This window comes from Coregonus clupeaformis, unplaced genomic scaffold (assembly GCF_020615455.1).
Source record: "Coregonus clupeaformis isolate EN_2021a unplaced genomic scaffold, ASM2061545v1 scaf0431, whole genome shotgun sequence".
In the NCBI taxonomy this organism is placed as follows: domain Eukaryota; kingdom Metazoa; phylum Chordata; class Actinopteri; order Salmoniformes; family Salmonidae; genus Coregonus; species Coregonus clupeaformis.
Window position 1 is genome coordinate 1 of NW_025533886.1, and position 20,697 is coordinate 20,697.

The window sequence follows — 20,697 nt, forward strand, 5'->3', positions numbered from 1 at the left end:
TGTATGCCTGTCCACTACAAAGCTTTCCTTGCTACAAGACTGAAAACATGTGCAGCAGGCTATGTAGATTAATCACAGTAATCTGTAGTGTGAATTATTTATTTAACATATTCCTTCCCTCCAGCTCAATTCTGTCTATTTGCAGGAACACATTGTGAGCCTGAGGTATCAGAAACTCACCGGGACAACCCATGGGAGACTAGTTCTCTGTAGCCATCTGTACTTTCCTTCACTCATTGCTAGTCCATACTTTGTGTTTGTCTCCCCACAGCACTGCCTATAGCGCTGACACTACAGACTATGACGTTAGAGTCCTGCTTCGCTTCCCACAGAGGGTTAAGAACCAGGGGACAGCTGACTTCATGCCCAACCGACCCCGACACACCTGGGAGTGGCACAGCTGCCATCAGTGAGTAACCCCAAACCCATATGCTATTGGGTTGTTATACTCATCTTTGCTATGCTAAAAACTGTAAGATCCTTGCTCTACAGGGTTAGTCAGATTTGCTGTTTCATGTGGCTGTTTAGCTCATTCGTTTTCTATTAGTTTCGTTAGCTGAGGTCAGTGCGTTCACATTTGCTCTTTTTGGTGATATCATGACTTTACTTAATACATTATGTCATGACATCAATGATATGTTTGGACACCCTCTGCCCTGCCCTTTCTCTATGACCTTGCGTTCCACAACAACTTCATTGGTCACAGTATGTCTGGGTTCCTTGGGTTTGTGCAACAAGTCTCAGGCTGTACTTACTGTCCTCAGCTCTGTGGAATGTTGACTGCCCATTAACCGATTGGCAATGTTGCCTGGTGACATCACTGTTCGTTTATACATTGGTTTCCAGGGCGGGAGTTAGCCAATGCAACAGCTCGATATGACTGGCCAATGGAAAAGGGAATAGAATCCATAAATGTTCCTGTCAATCCGTGCCCTGGCATCATAGGCCTGGTGCCTGGTATTATATGATGACATGGATTTGTGTTAGTCGAACAGCACAGAACACAGTTACAAAGTGTGCTTGTTTTGAGAAAAGAACAACTCTTCCCCAAATTCTCACAATAAACTTTACTGTCCTACATTCTGCCCCCTAATGGAATATTGGAATGCAATGTGTAGTCAGTGTATGCGCTCTCAATCCCTCCGGATTTTAATTTGTGTATTGAGCAAATGTTATGCGGTACAGAACGCTTAGGATAAAACCTTAGAATCAGTGTTTTATGGAGACAAACAGATAGCATGATATCTGTTTAATTTAAATACAGTGTGGATCATTAGATTTAGATTTCTCTATAAAACATTTGGTACATCTCAATATTACATTTCTGTCCATTTACACAATAGAGTGATCAATAGTGATCAATCAGTACAATAGATGTGCAGAGTTAAAATCCGGATGACGTACATGCAAATATTCAGATTATGCTCCTCTTCGCTTCTCTTTATCTCTATGTAGCACAAGCATACAGTGACCCCTGACCTCTAAGTTCAAAGGCCATGGCTACTCTTTGTCCAGGTGCTATGTAATACATTTCTGGGCTTCCTGTAATCTGGTTGCACTGTATGGAATGCAAACACCATCCACTAAATATTTCCCACCCTTCTCCTGCCTGGCCTCCTGGAATTATTTGTATTGCATTGCAACACAACTGGAAAATGACTCATGGGTATACAGTGCAAAGTGGGATTGGAATGTTTTGTATATTAGGATTACAAGCCATTCTTATTCCAGCCTTCTCCCTGTGTCCTTCCAAAAGTGCATTCTCTCTAGCTTACATTGTCACAGGGGGAGATCCAGGATTCCAAGGCGAGGGAAAGAGCCCTCCAGTCCAGACAGCTCTAGACCCAGTATCTCCCTGTCTGTCCCACTCTCACAGAGAGATAACAATCTCAATCTCAATCTAAATAAACGTCTGTCGCGGGAACAAAAATAATGGCCATGTTTCAAACCCCCATTGCACTGAACACCCGCCTCCAAACCACTTCCCATACACACATACACACACACACAAACACACACACACACACACCACATACAGAGGGTGTTTTACAGAGAGCTGCCCTCTCAGGATACCCAGTGTGCAGCCCTTTCAATTCCTCTGTGTTTACAGATTCCCTGTGTAGTCGGTGCAGATCCCCCTTGGAGAATCACATGGTGTAGCTTTTAGCCTGTGGAAACACACGGTTCCTCACCTGAGAGGAGCTGTTTACCATCTCCAACTGCTATGGAAAGAATGACTTCTTCTTTCATTTGTCACCTCCTCCATTGGTGGAAAGTACCCGTCTGCCTTTCCCTCCAAGCCTCCATTCAATCTTTAATGACTACGCCAGTAAAAAGTTGTAGCTATGTTAAAACAGGGAGCATGAGGTAAGGAGGTTATTATTTATACAGTCTGAGTCCTACTGACTGAACCAGCTCCAGCTCATACCACACCTGCACTACATTCACCAAAACAAACACTGACAAAATTCTTAGTGTCTGGAATCTGGAATGTGACTTTCAGTAAAAATAGCAAGAAAGGGTGATTCATTTCAATAATTAGGATTAGGATACATTTAAGTGCCTGTGAGATGAATAGGTTGACAATGCACTCCAGCTTTTCAGCCATTAGACGCTGTGTTCACAGTTCATAGGAAATCTAACTTGGCTGAAATACGAGGTCATTACTGTATCTGGGAATCGAGATGCAATATGTTTTTCATTTACCATGCTGCCATTTATTCCAAATAGCAGGAAACTAAATATGACAGAGGAATCCTTCTTATTCACTGTACAACACTGTTTCTAATGCATATTTAAAGGAATCACCCATGTAAGCCACTTGTATTCTCAACATTACAGTGTATCAGTATCTGTCTGATTTATCTGCGTACTAGAGAGTTAACAGTTAGTATGGAAATGATATTCACAACATGCTGGTCTGCAGAGGGCAACAGTAAAACCCCAGCCCTCTCAGGTCACTGTCTGACACTTGGCATTGGTCCACATCCCATCTACAAGATTGTGCTAGGTTATTACAGTAAATTATTTCAGATGGAGCAGCACCAGCAGTACACTGAGATACAGAGTGGTGTAACTCATTTCACATTCTGAGGATATGATTTGTTCTCATGGGTATCCAGGCTAGCAGTGGCGAACCCCAGCATTCCAAAGCTGTTAAAGCTGTGTAAACACACACACATACACAAATGCAAGTACTGACACAGACACATTCACACACACACAACACGCACACATGCTCAACCTTCACTTATATTGCGGTAGTGATTAAAACATTCCAGATTGATATGAAGTAATTAACAAGCCCTCATACTGTACATCAATAGATTGTTGATGTCTTGCTTCATCAGTGCATGATTGTAGCTATTAATTAGATTATACTCCTTTTGTACTTTGTGATATGCTCAGTCAAGCTGCACCGAGTTTAAGTGTTGACAGGTGAGGGCAATAGGCTGTTCAAATAAAGAAGCGCATCTTATTTAAAGATATGTACGGCTTGACTTTGAACAGTTTGCTTTGTGTTGGTTTACTGATTATCATGTAATTATATTTTATGCAAATTGAGCACGTCTCTAGTATTGTTTGTTGTACCTGTCATTTACTGAATTTGTAAATGTTAAAATTGGACTCTCCTTTGTTCCCCTACTGACTACCCTGTGCAATGCCTCTTCTCTCTCCTGTGCTACACACAGACACTTTTTACCTGTCACAAATGCATTTTTATATGGTAAAAGTGGACATTTACTCCCCTCTATTTGCACTACTGACCACCTATTTGCCCCTCTGTCTACCAACAGACACTACCACAGCATGGATGAGTTCAGCCACTATGACCTGCTGGAGGTCACCACAGGAAGGAAGGTGGCTGAGGGACACAAGGCCAGCTTCTGTCTGGAGGACACCACCTGTGACTTTGGTCACCTGAAGCGTTATGCCTGCACATCTCACACTCAGGTAGATACACCAACACATCTCACACTCAGGTAGATACACCAGCACATCTCTCACTCAGGTAGATACACCAGCACATCTCACACTCCGGTAGATACACCAACACATCTCTCACTCAGGTAGATACACCAACACATCTCTCACTCCGGTAGATACACCAGCACATCTCTCACTCAGGTAGATACACCAGCACATCTCATACTTAGGTAGATACACCAGCACATCTCTCACTCAGGTAGATACACCAACACATCTCTCACTCAGATAGATACACCAGCACATCTCTCACTCAGGTAGATACACCAGCACATCTCTCACTCAGGTAGATACACCAACATATCTCACACTCAGGTAGATACACCAGCACATCTCTCACTCAGGTAGATACACCAACACATCTCTCACTCAGATAGATACACCAGCACATCTCTCACTCAGGTAGATACACCAGCACATCTCTCACTCAGGTAGATACACCAACATATCTCACACTCAGGTAGATACACCAGCACATCTCTCACTCAGGTAGATACACCAGCACATCTCACACTCCGGTAGATACACCAGCACATCTCTCACTCAGGTAGATACACCAACACATCTCTCACTCCGGTAGATACACCAGCACATCTCTCACTCAGGTAGATACACCAGCACATCTCTCACTTAGGTAGATACACCAGCACATCTCTCACTCAGGTAGATACACCAACACATCTCTCACTCAGATAGATACACCAGCACATCTCTCACTCAGGTAGATACACCAGCACATCTCTCACTCAGGTAGATACACCAGCACATCTCACACTAAGGTAGATACACCAGCATATCTCACACTCAGGTAGATACACCAGCACATATCACACTCAAGTAGATACACCAGCACATCTCTCACTCAGGTAGATACACCAGCACATCTCTTACTCAGGTAGATACACCAGCACATCTCTCACTCAGGTAGATACACCAACATATCTCTCACTCAGGTAGATTTGCCAGTACACTTGGCATGGCATCATTCATTTGTCTGAAGGCAAGTCGGAGTCTTGGTCTTGCACCAGGTACTGCAACAATGTATAATCATCTGAGATTTCAGCTAGCAACCACAACATGACTCTTGTTTAACAGTTCTTCCACCCCACTCAGTCTTTCTATGAGTCAGAGATGGTGCAGGCACGTCTCTCTGGTGCTGAGCTATAGGCATAGTCTGTTGATGTTCCACATTAATAACTCTCCTCTATGTTCCTCCAGGGTCTGAGTCCGGGCTGCTACGATACGTACAATGCTGATATTGATTGCCAGTGGATTGATATAACAGACATCCAACCTGGGAACTACATACTAAAGGTAAGACTAAGAGCAGAGGAAAGTTCAGCTGTGTACTTGGTAATCTTCCAGGAAGGCAACATTCCAAAGGCAACATTCCATAGGAAAAGGTACGCCCGACCAGGTTACTGGAACAAATAGATCTAAAAGTTTTACATTTGGAAAGTTGTCTAAAGCTATAAAACAGTATGTTTCCTAGACTGTGGCTCATACTGATCTACTAGTTTTGACTGTCATTCAGTCCCATCGCTGTCTGCCTTTCTGTGTTCACTGAGGGATGAATGTGGTGCATGTGGTGGACAATAATATTTGTCATGTGTATATACAGAATATATGATATTATAAAACCCTGCAACTCGTAATAAGACTAAGCAATTAGCCTATTAAAATGTTTATCTGACTCTGTAAAGATAATCAAAATATACAAGCAAGCATTAGGCAATGAGCTAACGTTGTCTAGCAAGAATTGGTCTGAGAATTGTCTATATCAAAGGCAGATATTTAATTAACATTGTACAATGAATGGATTCACCTACAAGGCATAAAGCTTAAGTTACAAAGCATTAACAAGCATTACAAGGCATTATTCTAAGCATATAGATCCTAAGGTTAACTTACAGGACAAAGCATGAACATGGAGATGCTTACTAGTCCAGAGGCCTAGAAGCCTAAGAAATGAGAATTGATCGTACAAACTTCCTCCATGGACTGGATACAGGATAAGATCAAAGGCATTTCATTCCATTTATAACATCTGAAGGTGTAACCGTTCAACTCAAAACCAACCACCATTGACCAATCAAATGATACCAAGTTTACAGTAACCTAAACACTCCCAGGCCCAATCTCCACAGGGTGTCACAGCATGTAAAGGCTTGTGTGGGGGTTAAGATCAATGTAAATAAGACATAATTCTGAGAGGACTATAAAACCTTTTTGCATATAGTAATTCAGAGTTCACCCTATTCAGATACAAGTAACCAGAGAGATCATACAGACTGTACATATAGATAGCATCAGAGTTATCCTCAGTGAACAAGTTTCAGATAGAAACCATACATGGATACTATAATATTATTCTATCAAATTCAATATTCAGTGCTCTGGATACTGTAACAGAGATAACAGAGATACAACAAAGGACAATACCCAAGGAATAGTCAGCCCTTCCCCCTCTGAGGGGGAAGGGCTGACTAGTCCTTGGGCATTGTCCTTTGTTCCTGGACCATTTGCCATGCAACTCCAGGTGTCAGAGAGTACATCAATTGGGTCGGACTCTAAAGCACACATATATCTATCTTGATTCCTCATCAATTCCCCATTGATATCAACAGATGATTTAAGCAGCACTTCAGATGTTTTATTCACACATACAGTATCTCAAGTCAAGATTCTCCCTCTGATCTCTGACCAGAATTCCACTGATAAAAGTACTGTGTGAGTAATTGTTTTATTCCTACCTGCCTAGCTGTAGTGGTATCATCTTGTGTCCTCCTCTGCCTCTCAGCTCCAGGTCAACCCTAAGTACCTTATCTTGGAGTCCGACTTCACCAACAATGTGGTGAGGTGTAATATCCACTACACAGGACGCTTCGTCACAGCAACCAACTGCAAGATATCTCAGTGAGTACAGCAACGTCTCTTTTATGACACTATTCAACAGACAAGCTCTCATTATTATGCCAAACGACCTGATAGAACTAATGTTTTTTAGTTCATTACCTAATGATTCTGTGAATCATGTTCATCAATGTCACCAAGATGAATGATTACTGACGGTTTTCTATTGCCCCTCAAAAGGAGCAGTAAGGCTATTGGTACTTGCAATGGGTTGATTAGGAAGTGTTTTATTACACTCTGAAGTACTTCTAAATCCATCTCTTTTTATGAAAGAGACTCAGCTTTAGAACATACTTTATCTTAGCAATGAAATGTTACAAGTGAGGTGGCAAATCACCTCTAGTTCTATGGAGTAAATAGGGAGTACACAAATAATTAAATGGTGAGTGGGCTAATGCATTGAGAAAACCAAGTTACCCTATGATACAGCAGTGATATGTGGAGTTTTATTTGACATTGGAATGATATAGAAACGTATAATGACAGTATATACCCTCTGTGTATGTTATAGCTGTGAATAACTAACAACAAACATGGTAGGCTATACTCTGACCCTCCTGAGCCCTCAGTCCAAGGTTCTTATAGTTTGTGTTTGTGTTTTCATTTCTATACTTTTTATTTGAAATTCACTTTTATTTATATAGTTTGAGTTTTATACAAATATTTATATTTCGGTTTTTTATTGTTTAGTTTCAGTTTTCGTTTTTGTGTTAGGGACAGAGAGCATGTGGGGAGGCTAGGAGCCATTTGTTTTTGGGATGATTGATCAGGTCATAGGTTAGGTTAAATTTAAATTATAAACTCAATCTCAATGTGACTTAGATTTAAAGGAAAAAGCGTTGAGACTGGTGCAAAAAATATGGTGGAAGGAAACTCTCTCTCACCCATGTTTACACCAATCCAATGCGTTTTAACTTTAGTGGTACATATAAGAAGAACAGGGGCGGACTGGGACCACAAATCGGCCCTGTCATTTCTAACATGCCAGCCATTTTTTTTCAATTGAGGCCCCATCACCAGCCCATTTTATTTCTTTAAGACCCCCATTATTAGCCAGATAATGATGGTTTTGCGCAACAACAAAAAAAGTTAGACAGGCCCACTTGGCTAAAAATGCACCAGCCCATCTGATATTTCGGCCAGTCTGTTCCTAAAGAAGAATCAAGTTAGCTACTTCGACAATTTTTTCCCTGTTAGCTAGTAATAGCTAGGGATAGTGATGCACAAACTAGGCCTATTTGAAACTTTGCCATCTCCTGGCAGCATTTACCCGCCCGATTCAGTAGCTTTAAAACACTTCAAAAGCATGAAAACCCCTTTGAAAACCCCATTCGATTTCTGTCCAAATTTTTGGGGAATAAATGAAACTGAACATAATGAATGATGGTCATATTTTCTTTTAGTTCATTCAGGAGTCAAAGATTCTTTAAAAGTAATTTCCTCTCAATCTTAAATAAACATGCCCCATTAAAAAAATACAGAACTAAGAACAGATATAGCCCCTGGTTCTCCTCAGACTTGACTGCCCTTGACCAGCACAAAAACATCCTGTGGCGTACTGCATTAGCATCAAATAGCCCCAGCGATATGCAACTTTTCAGGGAAGTCAGGAACCAATATACACAAGCACGTAGGAAAGCAAAGGCTAACCTTTTCAAACAGAAATTTGCATCCTGTAGCACTAACTCCAAAAAGTTTTGGGACACTGTAAAGTCCATGGAGAATATGAGCACCTCCTCCCAGCTGCCCACTGCACTGAGGCTAGGAAACACTATCACCACCGATAAATCTACAATAATCGAGAAATTCAACAAGCATTTTGCTACGGCTGGCCATGCTTTCCACCTGGATACTCTGCACCCTCCGCTGCAACTTGCCCCCCCGCTTCTCCTTCACACAAATTCAGACAACTGATGTTCTGAAAGAGCTGCAAAATCTGGACCCCTACAAATGAGCTGGGCTAGACATTCTGGACCCTTTCTTTCTAAAACTAGCCACCGAAATTGTCGCAACCCCTATTACTAGCCTGTTCAACCTCTCTTCGTAATGTCTGAGATCCCCAGAGATTGGAAAGCTGCCGCGGTCATCCCCCTCTTCAAAGGTGGGTGACATTCTAGATCCAAACTGTTACAGACCTATATCCATCCTGCCCTGCCTTTCGAAAGTATTTGAAAGCCAAGTTAACAAACAGATCACCGACCATTTCGAATCCCACCGTACCTTCTCCGCTATGCAATCCGGTTTCCGAGCTGGTCATGGGTGCACCTCAGCCACGCTCAAGGTCCTAAATGATGTAATAACCGCGATCGATAATAGACAGTACTGTGCAGCCGTCTTCATCGACCTGGCCAAGGCTTTCGACTCTGTCAACCACCGCATTCTTATTGGCAGACTAAATAGCCTTGGTTTCTGAAATGACTGCCTCGCCTGGTTCACCAACTACTTCTCAGATAGAGTTCAATGTGTCAAATCGGAGGGCCTGTTGTCTGGACCTATGACAGTCGCTGTGGGGGTGCCACAGGGTTCAATTCTTGGGCCGACTCTTTTCTCCGTGTATATCAATGATGTCGCTCTTGCTGCTGGTGACTCTCAGATCCACCTCTATGCAGACGACACCATTTTGTATACATCTGGCCCTTCATTGGACACTGTGTTAACAAACCTCAAATGAGCTTCAATGCCATACAACCTCCTTCCGTAGCAATGCTCTTAAACACAAGTAAAACTAAATGCATGCTCTTCAATCGAACGCTGCTGGCACCCGCCCACCCGACTAGAATCACCACTCTCGACGGGTCTGACCTAGAGTATGTGGACAACTACAAATACCTAGGTGTCTGGTTAGACTGTAAACTCTCCTTCCAGACTCACATTAAGCATCTCCAATCCAAAGTTACATCTAGAATCGGCTTCCTATTTCGCAACAAAGCCTCTTTCACTCATGCTGCCAAACATGCCCTCGTAAAACTGACTATCCTACCGATCCTTGACTTCGGTGATGTCATTTCCAAAATAGCCTCCAACAGTCTACTCAGCAAATTGGATGTAGCCTATCACAGTGCCATCCGTTTTGTCACCAAAGCCCCATATACTACCCACCACTGTGACCTGTACACTCTTGTTGGCTGGTCCTCACTAAATATTCGTCACCAAACCCACTGGCTCCAGGCCATCTATAAATCACTACTAGGCAAATCCCCGCCTTATCTTAGCTCATTGGTCACCATAGCAACACCCACCCGTAGTATGCGCTCCAGCAGGTATATCTCACTGGTCATCCCCAAAGCCAACACCTCCTTTGGCCGCCATTCCTTCCAGTTCTCTGCTGCCAATGACTAAAATGAATTGCAAAAATAATTGTAATTATTTTGCACTATAGCCTATTTATTGCCTTACCTCCATAACTTGCTACATTTGCACACTCTGTATATATATATTTTCTGTTGTATTTTTGACTTTATGTTTTGTAAAGTATGTAACTCTGTGTTGTTGTTTTTATCGCACTGCTTTGCTTTATCTTAGCCAGGTTGCAGTTGTAAATGAGAACTTGTTCTCAACTGGCTTACCTGGTTAAATAAAGGTGAAATAAAATAAAAAATAAATAAAAAGATAATAATTTAAGTTTTTTTAACGGGTTTGTTAATTATTTTATTTCAGTTTCTAAATAGTTTTTTCATGATTGGTTTTCGGTTTAGCTTCAGTTTAAGTTTACTATAATAACCTTGCCTCGGTCTACAGAAAAGGCCTTTTATTGACCTCTCTGTCTCTCTGTGTTATGAACACCAGCCTCATATTGTTGTTTGTTCTGTGTCCAACCTGAAGGTCCTGATTGGACGTGGGAAGGCTGCCCAGCCAGGGTGAGTCCTCCAGGACAGTGCTGTTCCATTGAAATGTGAATGGAATTATTTTTGTTATTTTTGTTGCTGTTGTTTTGTTTGTGCTGTTCTTGGTTTCCTGGGCCCAGAGTGAACAAGGGTTCCAGTGGCACTGAAGAGAACATGGGGATATTTACACAAGCACACACACTGAAAAACCCATACTGAACTCAACACTCCAGTCTCCCACAGTCTCAATTGTTGTTTCCCTTCTATATAATCCATAACCTTCTCTCCCAGACCAACCCCACTGCTCTTATTTCTACTCTGACAGCTTTAATGAGGCTTTTGTACATGAAATAGGAAACATCTTGGACATTGTGAGAGCCTTGGTTTGGTTTTAAATAAGTTGTGAAATGGAGCTGGTGCTGAAATTAGTGGTCCCAGAAGAGTCTGTGTTCAACTGCAATCCAACCGAAAAAAATTTTTATTGTGCATTCATCCATGCTGTCTGGGAGGAAGACATGCCAGCCCAGCCAGTGGCTCACAATGACCATTATAGTGCTGTTTTTCGTCTTCTCTCTATCTCTTTGTGCCAGGTTGAAAACAATGTGATTCTCTGAGCACATCTGCATAGTGTAATATTATCGAGAGACTAGAGAGAGGGGAGAAGCCAGTTCTTGTTTGTTTAAATACGTTAGTCTCCATCAAGTAGTCAGTCAACATAAAGAGGCTGTCAGAACCCAGAGCGTTACTGTCTCTAAATACCGTCAAAGTCAGTTTTGTATTTGTCTCACAAGAAAACACAAAGCTTAGCTGGCAGAACTGCCATTTGTTTTCCAGAATGAAACTTAAATTGGGATTTTCTTTTTCAACTACCAACACTGGTCAGATGCCAAATAGGTTATCTGTAGCTTTGTAAGAAGAATGTACATGACAATTAACCCACTGATGCATGGTTTTAGCTATGGAGAACTGTACTTGTTTTAATTGATTGTATTTTGATTCTTCTCTTTTTTAATGAAAGGGTCTTTAGTACTGTGTTTGAATTGTTGCTGTATTTGTGAAATTCCAGGAACTCATATATCATTTATTATTGTGAATCCAGATCATACTTTTGATTTGTTCAATTGAGTGTGTTGCGGCAGAGAGTGACTGTAAAAAGAAACTACTGTTGTTAAAATCTATCATTGTTATGCCATTACACTAGTAGGTTTAGTTTGGCGTTACAGACAGACAGAGTGCCGAAATGCCATCTCTACCTACCTCTAAAAGAGTGAGCTATTGTTTCCAGTTGAGTGGAAGGTTTGTATTAGACATCCCTGTGATGGTGGCCCACTATGGCCTCCCACACACTCCGTTGCAACACACACCTACAGTAAAACACTTAAGGGAAAGGATTTAGAAACATGAACAAGTGCAGAACAGGCATAGTCTTGCATTCTGTTTATATACCATATTACGTATTAACATTTTAACATTGTACATAGTAGTCTATCAATGCTATCATTGACCAACACTTCTTTGTATTCTGGTTGCTCATGATATTGTATGTTTACCAAGACAGGTGGGAAGTATTATTAGGAGATTCTATTCAATCAATGGAATTACAATATTAGACTTGTGGATTATAGCAAGTATCATTAAATATATGAGTGTATGTTGATTGGCTTGAATTCTTCTGTTCTTGAACACCTGTCAAAAATGGCATACCCAATAAAGACATACATTTACTTTGGTCTTTGGACTGACATGTGAATGTTGTTTACAGGCTGTGGTTACCGATGTGGTTTCTGTCATTGTGTTAAAAAAATGTGTTGCTTTTTGTGGGGATAATAGCACAATAATGGATAAAAAATGTGTTCAAGGTTGTTGGTCATCTCCATGCACTAGACTTAAACATTCGGCCAAACTTCAAAGCAGGAAAGTACTTAAAGTTCCAGTTTCATGTTTGTATCTCATGTTAGGATTTGGACATACATCCATTTTGTTGTGGCACCTTCATTTTATTGTCCCTATTATGTGTAAATAAGAATTCCATGGTCAGTTTGTGATTGCACTGCTCCAGAGCGTTCACATAATAGGCCACACATCCAAACAAACAGTGCTGTTGATTCTGAAACGCCCTGAGATTTGAATATTGAAAAGTTATTTATGGTTTCCTACTCTGAAAATGTCAGGTGCGGTATGTTTAATGCATTATGGCATTTACTGTAGGTCTGTCTGTGTAGTCGTGTACATTTATCATGCACCACCCAGGCAGGAATGCAAAACAGACCTTTTCAGATTCACAAAAATATACAGTGAATACAAATATACAGACAGTTCTTCATGGCCAAGCAAGAGACACGGCTGTCTCATTTGTATCATGTGATATCATACAACCAATTACTTTGTGTCTCCGAGCAGGCTTGGTGGTCATCAGTCTCTCTCTATGTTAGTAAGCCTGAAATGGAGCACACATCTCCTGTCCGGAGACATGTTGTAAGATCAGCTTGATTGGGTTGGCTTTACATTTGAACATCATTATGGGCATCCAATGCCATAATGTCCGTATAAGAATATGGATATGGACACACAGTGCCTTCGGTAAAGAAACAAAAATAAGTGTAGCCTTTTTTTATAAAAAAGCAAAAGCTTTCTCGAATGACCCCAATACTTAAAAGTTACATTTGTTGATGTGTTTCTCTATAATGATGCTTTTCCAACAGCAGCTGAAGGGCTAAGGCTTATTTTACTGAGCATTCCTGACCCCACAGTACAGGCCAATCTAAGTAGACTACAAATATGTGGGTTAGTGATACACACTTAGAGCAACACGAGGTAACAGGAAAGCCTGAGTAGGGGGTATAGAAAATATCACAGCAAGCAATATCCGCCCCTTTGAAGACTTCCTAAAAGGAGCAATCACCTTCAGTAGAAAGGTTTATTAGAAGGTTCTCCAAACAAAGAAGAGTTGATTTGGTTTCTTTGAAAAACCCAATGGAAGAGAATGAAAGGAGAAGAGAATAGACACAACCCACCTACACACACACACACACACACACACACACAAACACACACACACACACACACACACACACACAGTCAAAAGAAAGGAGAAGAGGCTGTGTGAAAGTGTTTGAGGATATTTCACAGGCTTGTCTCACCAGGAGAGTGGAGCAGCCTAGATTCATACTGTGAGGGAGGGACTGTTTGCCTGTGTAACTGTTTGCCTGTGTTACCTGTATTACTAATGCAGCAGGATAAGATTTTAAAAACATGGATTTGCCCTCTGTTAAACTCACTTAAACTTTACTTTTACTGTGATCTTTGAACGGCCCGGTGCAGTCAAAATGAGATTTTCCAGTAAGGTACTTAATTGTTACCCAGAAATGTTTGATATTGAGATAAAAACGTCTGCATTGGACCTTGAAGGGAATTTTTTATCAAGCACTAACTGTATAGTTTATTATATAGCACATTATCGCTTATGATTGCGTAATGAATTATGATTTGAATATGTTGGGTGATGATAGTCAGTGGTGTTTGCTCAGGAAGCATTGTCATCCTTTGGAATGAAAATATTTTCCATCTCCGGAGAACAAAATGTCTAATATTTCCTGTGTCATCCCGATGGTTGTTATGTTCCTCCTGTTTGTCCCTGTATTACCCTGACCACTCTGAGGGGACTTCCTCTCTGTGATGGCTATTTGTTCAGGCTGCTCTCAGCCTTTTCCTTACAGTACACAGACACTTCCAAATGTACAAGACAATGTCAGTCCTCCAGATTATTGTGTGTGTGTGTGTCTGTGTGTGTGCATCTGTGTGTGCGTGCGTGCGTGCGTGCATGTGCATGTGAGTGTGCGTGCTTGCTTGAAAGAGAGGACAGAGTAACAGAATACATTACAGTGAGTTACTGTACATAATTTGACATCAGCTTTATTAACAGGGTGGGGAGGCATTTCTAGGCTCTTACTTTAAAGTTGGAAAAGTGTGAATGTAATCAGAGTTATGGCATGTGATTCAGTTTTGTGTAAACATTGGGAACACATTTTGGCCTCTAAGAACTCTCATGCTACAGGTGTGGCTCTATGGGGATCAACTGAGGTCTAGTACTTCTTAGGCTCTAGGAAAGGAAGCAGTGGGTGTGAAGAGGGTAGATGAGGGTGATGAGTGACTTGTAAAATGCATGGTGAGCTGTACAATGTTGCAGAGTTAAATCTGACAATATCCTCATTGTGAGGGTGTCACAGACCGTCACTCATGACAATGTTGAGGTCCATTCGCACCCATAGGAGAGGTACAGGACAGCTTATTGTCCTAGAGATCCATCTGTTAAAACCCACGAGGCCAGAGTGAGTGGACAGATAACTGAAGTATCTAATAACCAATCACAGAATACTTAATCATGCCATAGCTACATGGATCTTCATTCCATGGCCTGTCTATCTATCTCTGTATGTCTGTCTCCTCTCCATCAATATTCATTAGTCCACCTTTGGTCTTTACAGGGCTGAGACAGGGTGGGAGCCTGTAGGGTCTGTAGAGCCTCCCCCACCATCTTACTTCCTCTGACACAGTTACAAAGCTTCTGTGTTCTGACTTGGCCTTCACATTCTATCCTTACTTACTCTCGGATCAATGATAGAACTAACTACCTACAAGCTCACTAAGCACTCCAACATAATTTGACCAGCTGGCTCGCGATGAGATGAGGCTTGAAGACTTGAGACCGCTATTCTCCCCACTCAAGCTTTCTCTTGGTGAGGATAATTGATTTTAGAGGAAGGAGAGAAAATGAACTATTATGCAACCAGACAGTGCCAAAAACGAACCCCCAGACATGAGGTCTCATTCTGCAGAGCAGAGCCTGCCTGCTGCACACAGATTCTGTGGCACAACATCAAGGCCACAGGTAATTCGTCTTCTGGCTGTTACTGTGCTTTTCAATTGAATTCAATGAATAAAGACTCACCTTCGTTTTCAGGGAGGATAAACATGTTGCTCTATGGTTACAGATATTGTCTTTGGGAAAGGAGGGAAGAGAGAGCGGGAGCAGGAGAGATGGAACAGTCTGGTCTCATAGACTAGACGTAATATAGTAAACGTAAATCCGAGACACCAAATTAGAATGATATGTTACGTTTGGTATGGTTACATAAGACAGAAGGTTACTTAAAGCAAAAACTAAAGGAGGGTGGTTGGTCGGGGAGAATGGGTCAGCATATAACACGAACGTCTAGCAACCCAACATTAGCATTTTAGCTATTTAGAAACTTTGCAACTACTTACTACTTTTGAGCTACTTTTCAACTACTTAGCATGTTAGCTAACCCTTCCCCTATCCCTAACCTTAACTCCTAACTCCTAACCGTAACCCTATCCTTAACCCTTTGCTTAACATTTACGTCATATAAAGTTGGAAAAGTTAACCTTAACCCCTAACCCTAACCCCTAGCCTAGCTAACGTTAGCCACCTAGTTAACCTTAGCATTAGCCACCTAGCCACCTAGCTAACATTAGCCACAACAAATTGGAATTCGTAACATATACGTTTTGCAAATTCGTAACATATTGTACAAATTGCAATTCGTGACATATCATGCAAATTCTAATTTGTAACATATCATACGAAATGGATGATGGACATCCACAAATTAATACATACCAGTGGAGGCTCCTCAGAGAAGGAAGGGGAGGACCATCCTCCTCAGTGAATTTCATACAAATAAAAATAGCGAAACATTAAAAAAGTTATCCTTTTTAGATAAACTATACTAAAATATATTTACATCACCAAATAATTGATTAAAACACACTGTTTTGCAATGAAGGTCTACAGTAGCCTCAACAGCAATCTGTAGGGTATCACCATGGTGTAGCCGGAGGACAGCTAGTTTCCGTCCTCCTCTGGGTACATTGACTTCAATACAAAACCTAAGGCTCATGGTACTCACCCCCTTCCATAGACTTACACAGTAATTATGACAACTTCTGGAGAACGTCCTCCAACCTATCAGAGCTCTTGCAACATGAACTGACATGTTGTCCACCCAATCAAAGGATCAGAGAATGAATCTAGTACTGAAAGCATAATCTACAGCTAGCTAGCACTGCAGTGCATAAAATGTAGTGAGTAGTTGACTCAAAGAGAGAGGAAGACAATAGTTGAACAGTTTGGAACAAATTTATTTATTTAAAAATGAGGGAGAAGCAAGAGAGAGAGCGCTAACGAATTTGCTAATAAATTAGCCTACTCAAACACCTGGCTCAAACAGAAAGGGATGCTATGTTAGCTAGCTGGCTATGGCTATCCAACACTGGCACTCTTCCAAGTCAAAGTAAGCTTTTGGTTTGATTAATTTATTGTCACCGGGGCATGCCGGTGTAACTGCTTGTAGCGGGTTTAACAGCATGTTAGTTCTAGTAGCTATGTTGACTAGATATGACGTTAACTAATATGTTGACAAAGATGTAGGCTGTGTGTAGCGGTTATGATATGAAGGTTTGGCTTGCAAAGTTATTTTTGCCTGGTCACAGACAGCTGATGTGTTGAGCACTGAAGTCTGCAAATTTCCATCATTTGAACAGTGAGAAAAAATTATATTCTGATTTACACGCAGCTGCAGTCACTGGCTCATTTGTTTTGATAATGGCTCATCCTGCCACATCCTGCACATATTTTATACAGAGCCGAGTGTGCCGTATATATCTGAGATTACAAACATCTCACTTTTTGTGTTAGCGCTCTGCATCGAAAGCGATGGGCGTTATACAAGGCAGGGAAGCAGCTTGAGTAGTAGACTGACGACACACTCGAGCGCACAGCCTGACAGTTTAAATGCCTCCTGCCTCATCTCTGAAACATCTGGCCCCGGCTTTGGTGTCGGCAACAAAGATGTATTCTTCTTAAAACGTGGGTTCTCCCACTTTCTCCACTCATCAGTATGCAAATATTCGTTCCTTCAGTATCCCTGGGAGTCCGAGCGACTGCCCGGCTGCAACAACAGGGCAATACATTCTCATTAAGACTCCACTTCTTTGAAAGGGGAGATATTCGTGTTTATGGTCCCAGACAATTGAAACAAATGACTGGATGTTCAGGAGGCGAGATAGGACTCCCCCAGTTAGTGAGGGGCCTCTGTCTGTCAGTGTGTATGTATGTCGGAAGACGTCATCCTTCCCAGTGGGCTCCACAGGGAAAGCTGATGAAGTCAGCCACAGGGAGTGATGGGGCCTCGGCTGCAGCCGCCCACGCCACTCTGCTCAGCATCTCCCCTCCTCTGACAGCGCCATATTTCACTGGACTCATTCTACACTACAGCCTGTACTGTCCCTGTTTCCTCTGGGTGTCAATGGGACGCCTCCCATCATCAGATGGGTGATTTCACACCCCGGTGGCGGCAGCGGTCTTTGCTGTAGCTGAGTAACGTGGCCTGACTCCAGACAGCTTGGTGACCCCACCTTAGTTCTTGGCTGGCTGCTCTGATCCATCTCGTAATGTGCGTGAGAAGATGAGCCGGGTTGTGAATTCTTACCACATGATGCCTGCTACTCTTGGAGAGAGTATGTGTGCTTGCCTGTGTCCGGAATACATAATTTTAAGTATGTACGGTAAGTTACACTCAAGAAAATAAGAACAGGAGATGCCTGTGGGTTTGCCATACTGCCTTTCTGTGTGCCTTCTACTAACAATGAATCACTTTGTTAGTTAACCGCTAAGCTGGTGATGTATTTATCCTACTGAGCCACTAGATGAGAGAAAGTCTGGCCTGCCAAGAGGCCTGGTCTACAAGGCCAACTGAGACCAGGTCACACCCGACCCGATCTTCAGCACCACCATGGTCCAGGTGACTCACCACACGCCTGAGTGATCCCAGAGAGAGAGCCTGAAGTCCAGGTTTGGTTTAGGTAAGTGACCGCAGACACACACCTCTTAGAGCATGGTTTAGCAGTAGCCAGGGTGTGAGCCCTCAGCCCAGGTTCCTGGGAGTGTTTTTAACAGCCTGAAGGGGAACTCTCTGTCTGTCTCTATGCTGAATGGTAGCACATAAAGCCCCTCTGTGTTCAGCCTGCTCCAGGTCATACACTGTGGCCTCTGTGTGGACCCCTCCTTCCTCACACTGCCCTCCACCGCCCTCTCCTCTCATGTAAGCTTGACTGATCGTGCGGAAGAGATGTGTTTACTGTATGAGGGATTTTTTTGCAGTTTACCATGGTAACGGTAATCAAAATATTGAAGGCGGAGGGGGATACACAGCCAGGTCAAAAGTTAATGCCGACACATTTTGAGGAATGGCTATTGACTTTATGTTGTAAATGCAACATCGAGAGCAGTTTTCACATCTTCGCTAAGACCTGGGTGAGATGTAGCTAAGCTGAGTTCCTGGTGTAGTCATGTCTACTACACTATCATGAAAGCCAAAACTGTCTAAATACTATTAATGTTACTAAATGCTTATAATATGCTGAGTATGATATGCACTATAACTATACAACCTTAGTTGTTTATGAATCAATGATGCAATTCCATAGCTGCCAACCAGAGCTATTTCATATTAACCAGAAGGCATCTATCTGACTTGTTCTTTCATATAACGTGGGCCCAATTCAACAGATAGCTTTTCATGTTTATACCAATAACAGAGCTGGTCCATGACTGCTGGTGGGTCCTCTGGGTGCCTATATCACTGTGTATTTTCTTCTCCAGCTCCTCTGAGTGATTATATCACTCTCAACACAGGGAGAGTGGGAAGGCAAGGGGACATCCACAGTTAAAGGGCTTTTGAATCTAATCTATGATGAGGCACCTTCTCAGAGGATGTCCAGTGTGAAATTGTGCTCAGTAAATTTGAGTTGACCAAGAGTAAAGTTATTAGCCAGACAAGTAAATGATGGCCATATCGCTTTTATCACCTTGATTATATGGGATTTCTTTCTGTTCATGTTCAGGGCTGTGTCTGTGGGGAAATCTCACCCTGGCAGAGAGAAACACAGATCATATACTGCCCCCAGTGGGCAACTGGTTGAACAGTTAACAGCCCACCACTCACTCACACTGGATCAACACTGCCACCTATAGGCAGTCTCCTGGATGCACAGGCTCACACTAGGTTTTCTCACTAGATAGAGAATAAATGTTTCTTGGTTTCATTTGTTGTGTTTAATGTTTTGGAAAGTATTTCAAAATCACATTTTAATTATGAAATGCAACTTCTTGATTAAAATGAAGAAAAGGCAATTGCAACAAATAGGTGCCATACATTGTGAGATGCTTTAGTGACTGCAGATTAATGATCTGCACAGAGACTGTGGGTAAACAAGGGACATGAATAACTTCCAGACAGCAAGTTAGAGATTGGAACAGGATCTTAAAGCATCAATCAGCAGTTGAAACAATAGCAAAGTGATGTCCCTGCTCCCTGTTTCGGTAAAAAGCTGAGGGATGGGGCTGGAGAAATGTAACCACTCTCAAATTCATAGACAGAGCTATGGAGGCAAAGACTGACCATCCATGATATAAAACGTATAGTTTCAACCATGTTTTTATTCTATATCATGTTTGTTTACATTTACCTTGTTAACAAACATTGGAGTAAAACAGTTGAACTAAGCTCATGAGGCATTTATAAGTTATATTCTTCAAGATTCAATGGGTACAAATCAATAATTAACTAATTCAAGTCAACAAATTGATATAGCAAATGCAGATTTCCCCTTTAAGCACTTAACATATTGTATGAATTGGAATTTGTAACATATCATACGGATTGGGGGGGGTGTTTCAGGACGTCTCATATCATATGAAATGGATGACATTGTACACAATTGTGCACAATTTCCGGGGACCCGTTTTGGCTCGTGAGCGCTACTTTCAAAATTACTGGCTGAAATTATACAAAACCTTCATAACGCATATTTAACTGCCTGGTTCCAAAATCAGCATGGGACTGGAGAGCTATTACAGTGACAGCAACTAATAGACAGTCCCACTAACACT

The 20,697-nt window shown here is 41.8% G+C and overlaps 1 protein-coding gene across 1 annotated transcript; it reads left to right on the forward strand.

The window, feature by feature from the left end:
• Nucleotides 1-271: 271 nt before the first annotated feature.
• On the forward strand, nt 272-12,492 carry LOC121582290 (lysyl oxidase homolog 1-like; the record flags this gene model as incomplete). The annotated part of the gene is made up of 5 exons (XM_045215368.1): nt 272-409; nt 3,798-3,954; nt 5,206-5,301; nt 6,788-6,903; nt 10,723-12,492. Coding segments are annotated over 5 exons (514 nt in total), but the record flags the coding sequence as incomplete, so codon positions are not given.
• Between the last annotated feature and the right edge of the window lie 8,205 nt (nt 12,493-20,697).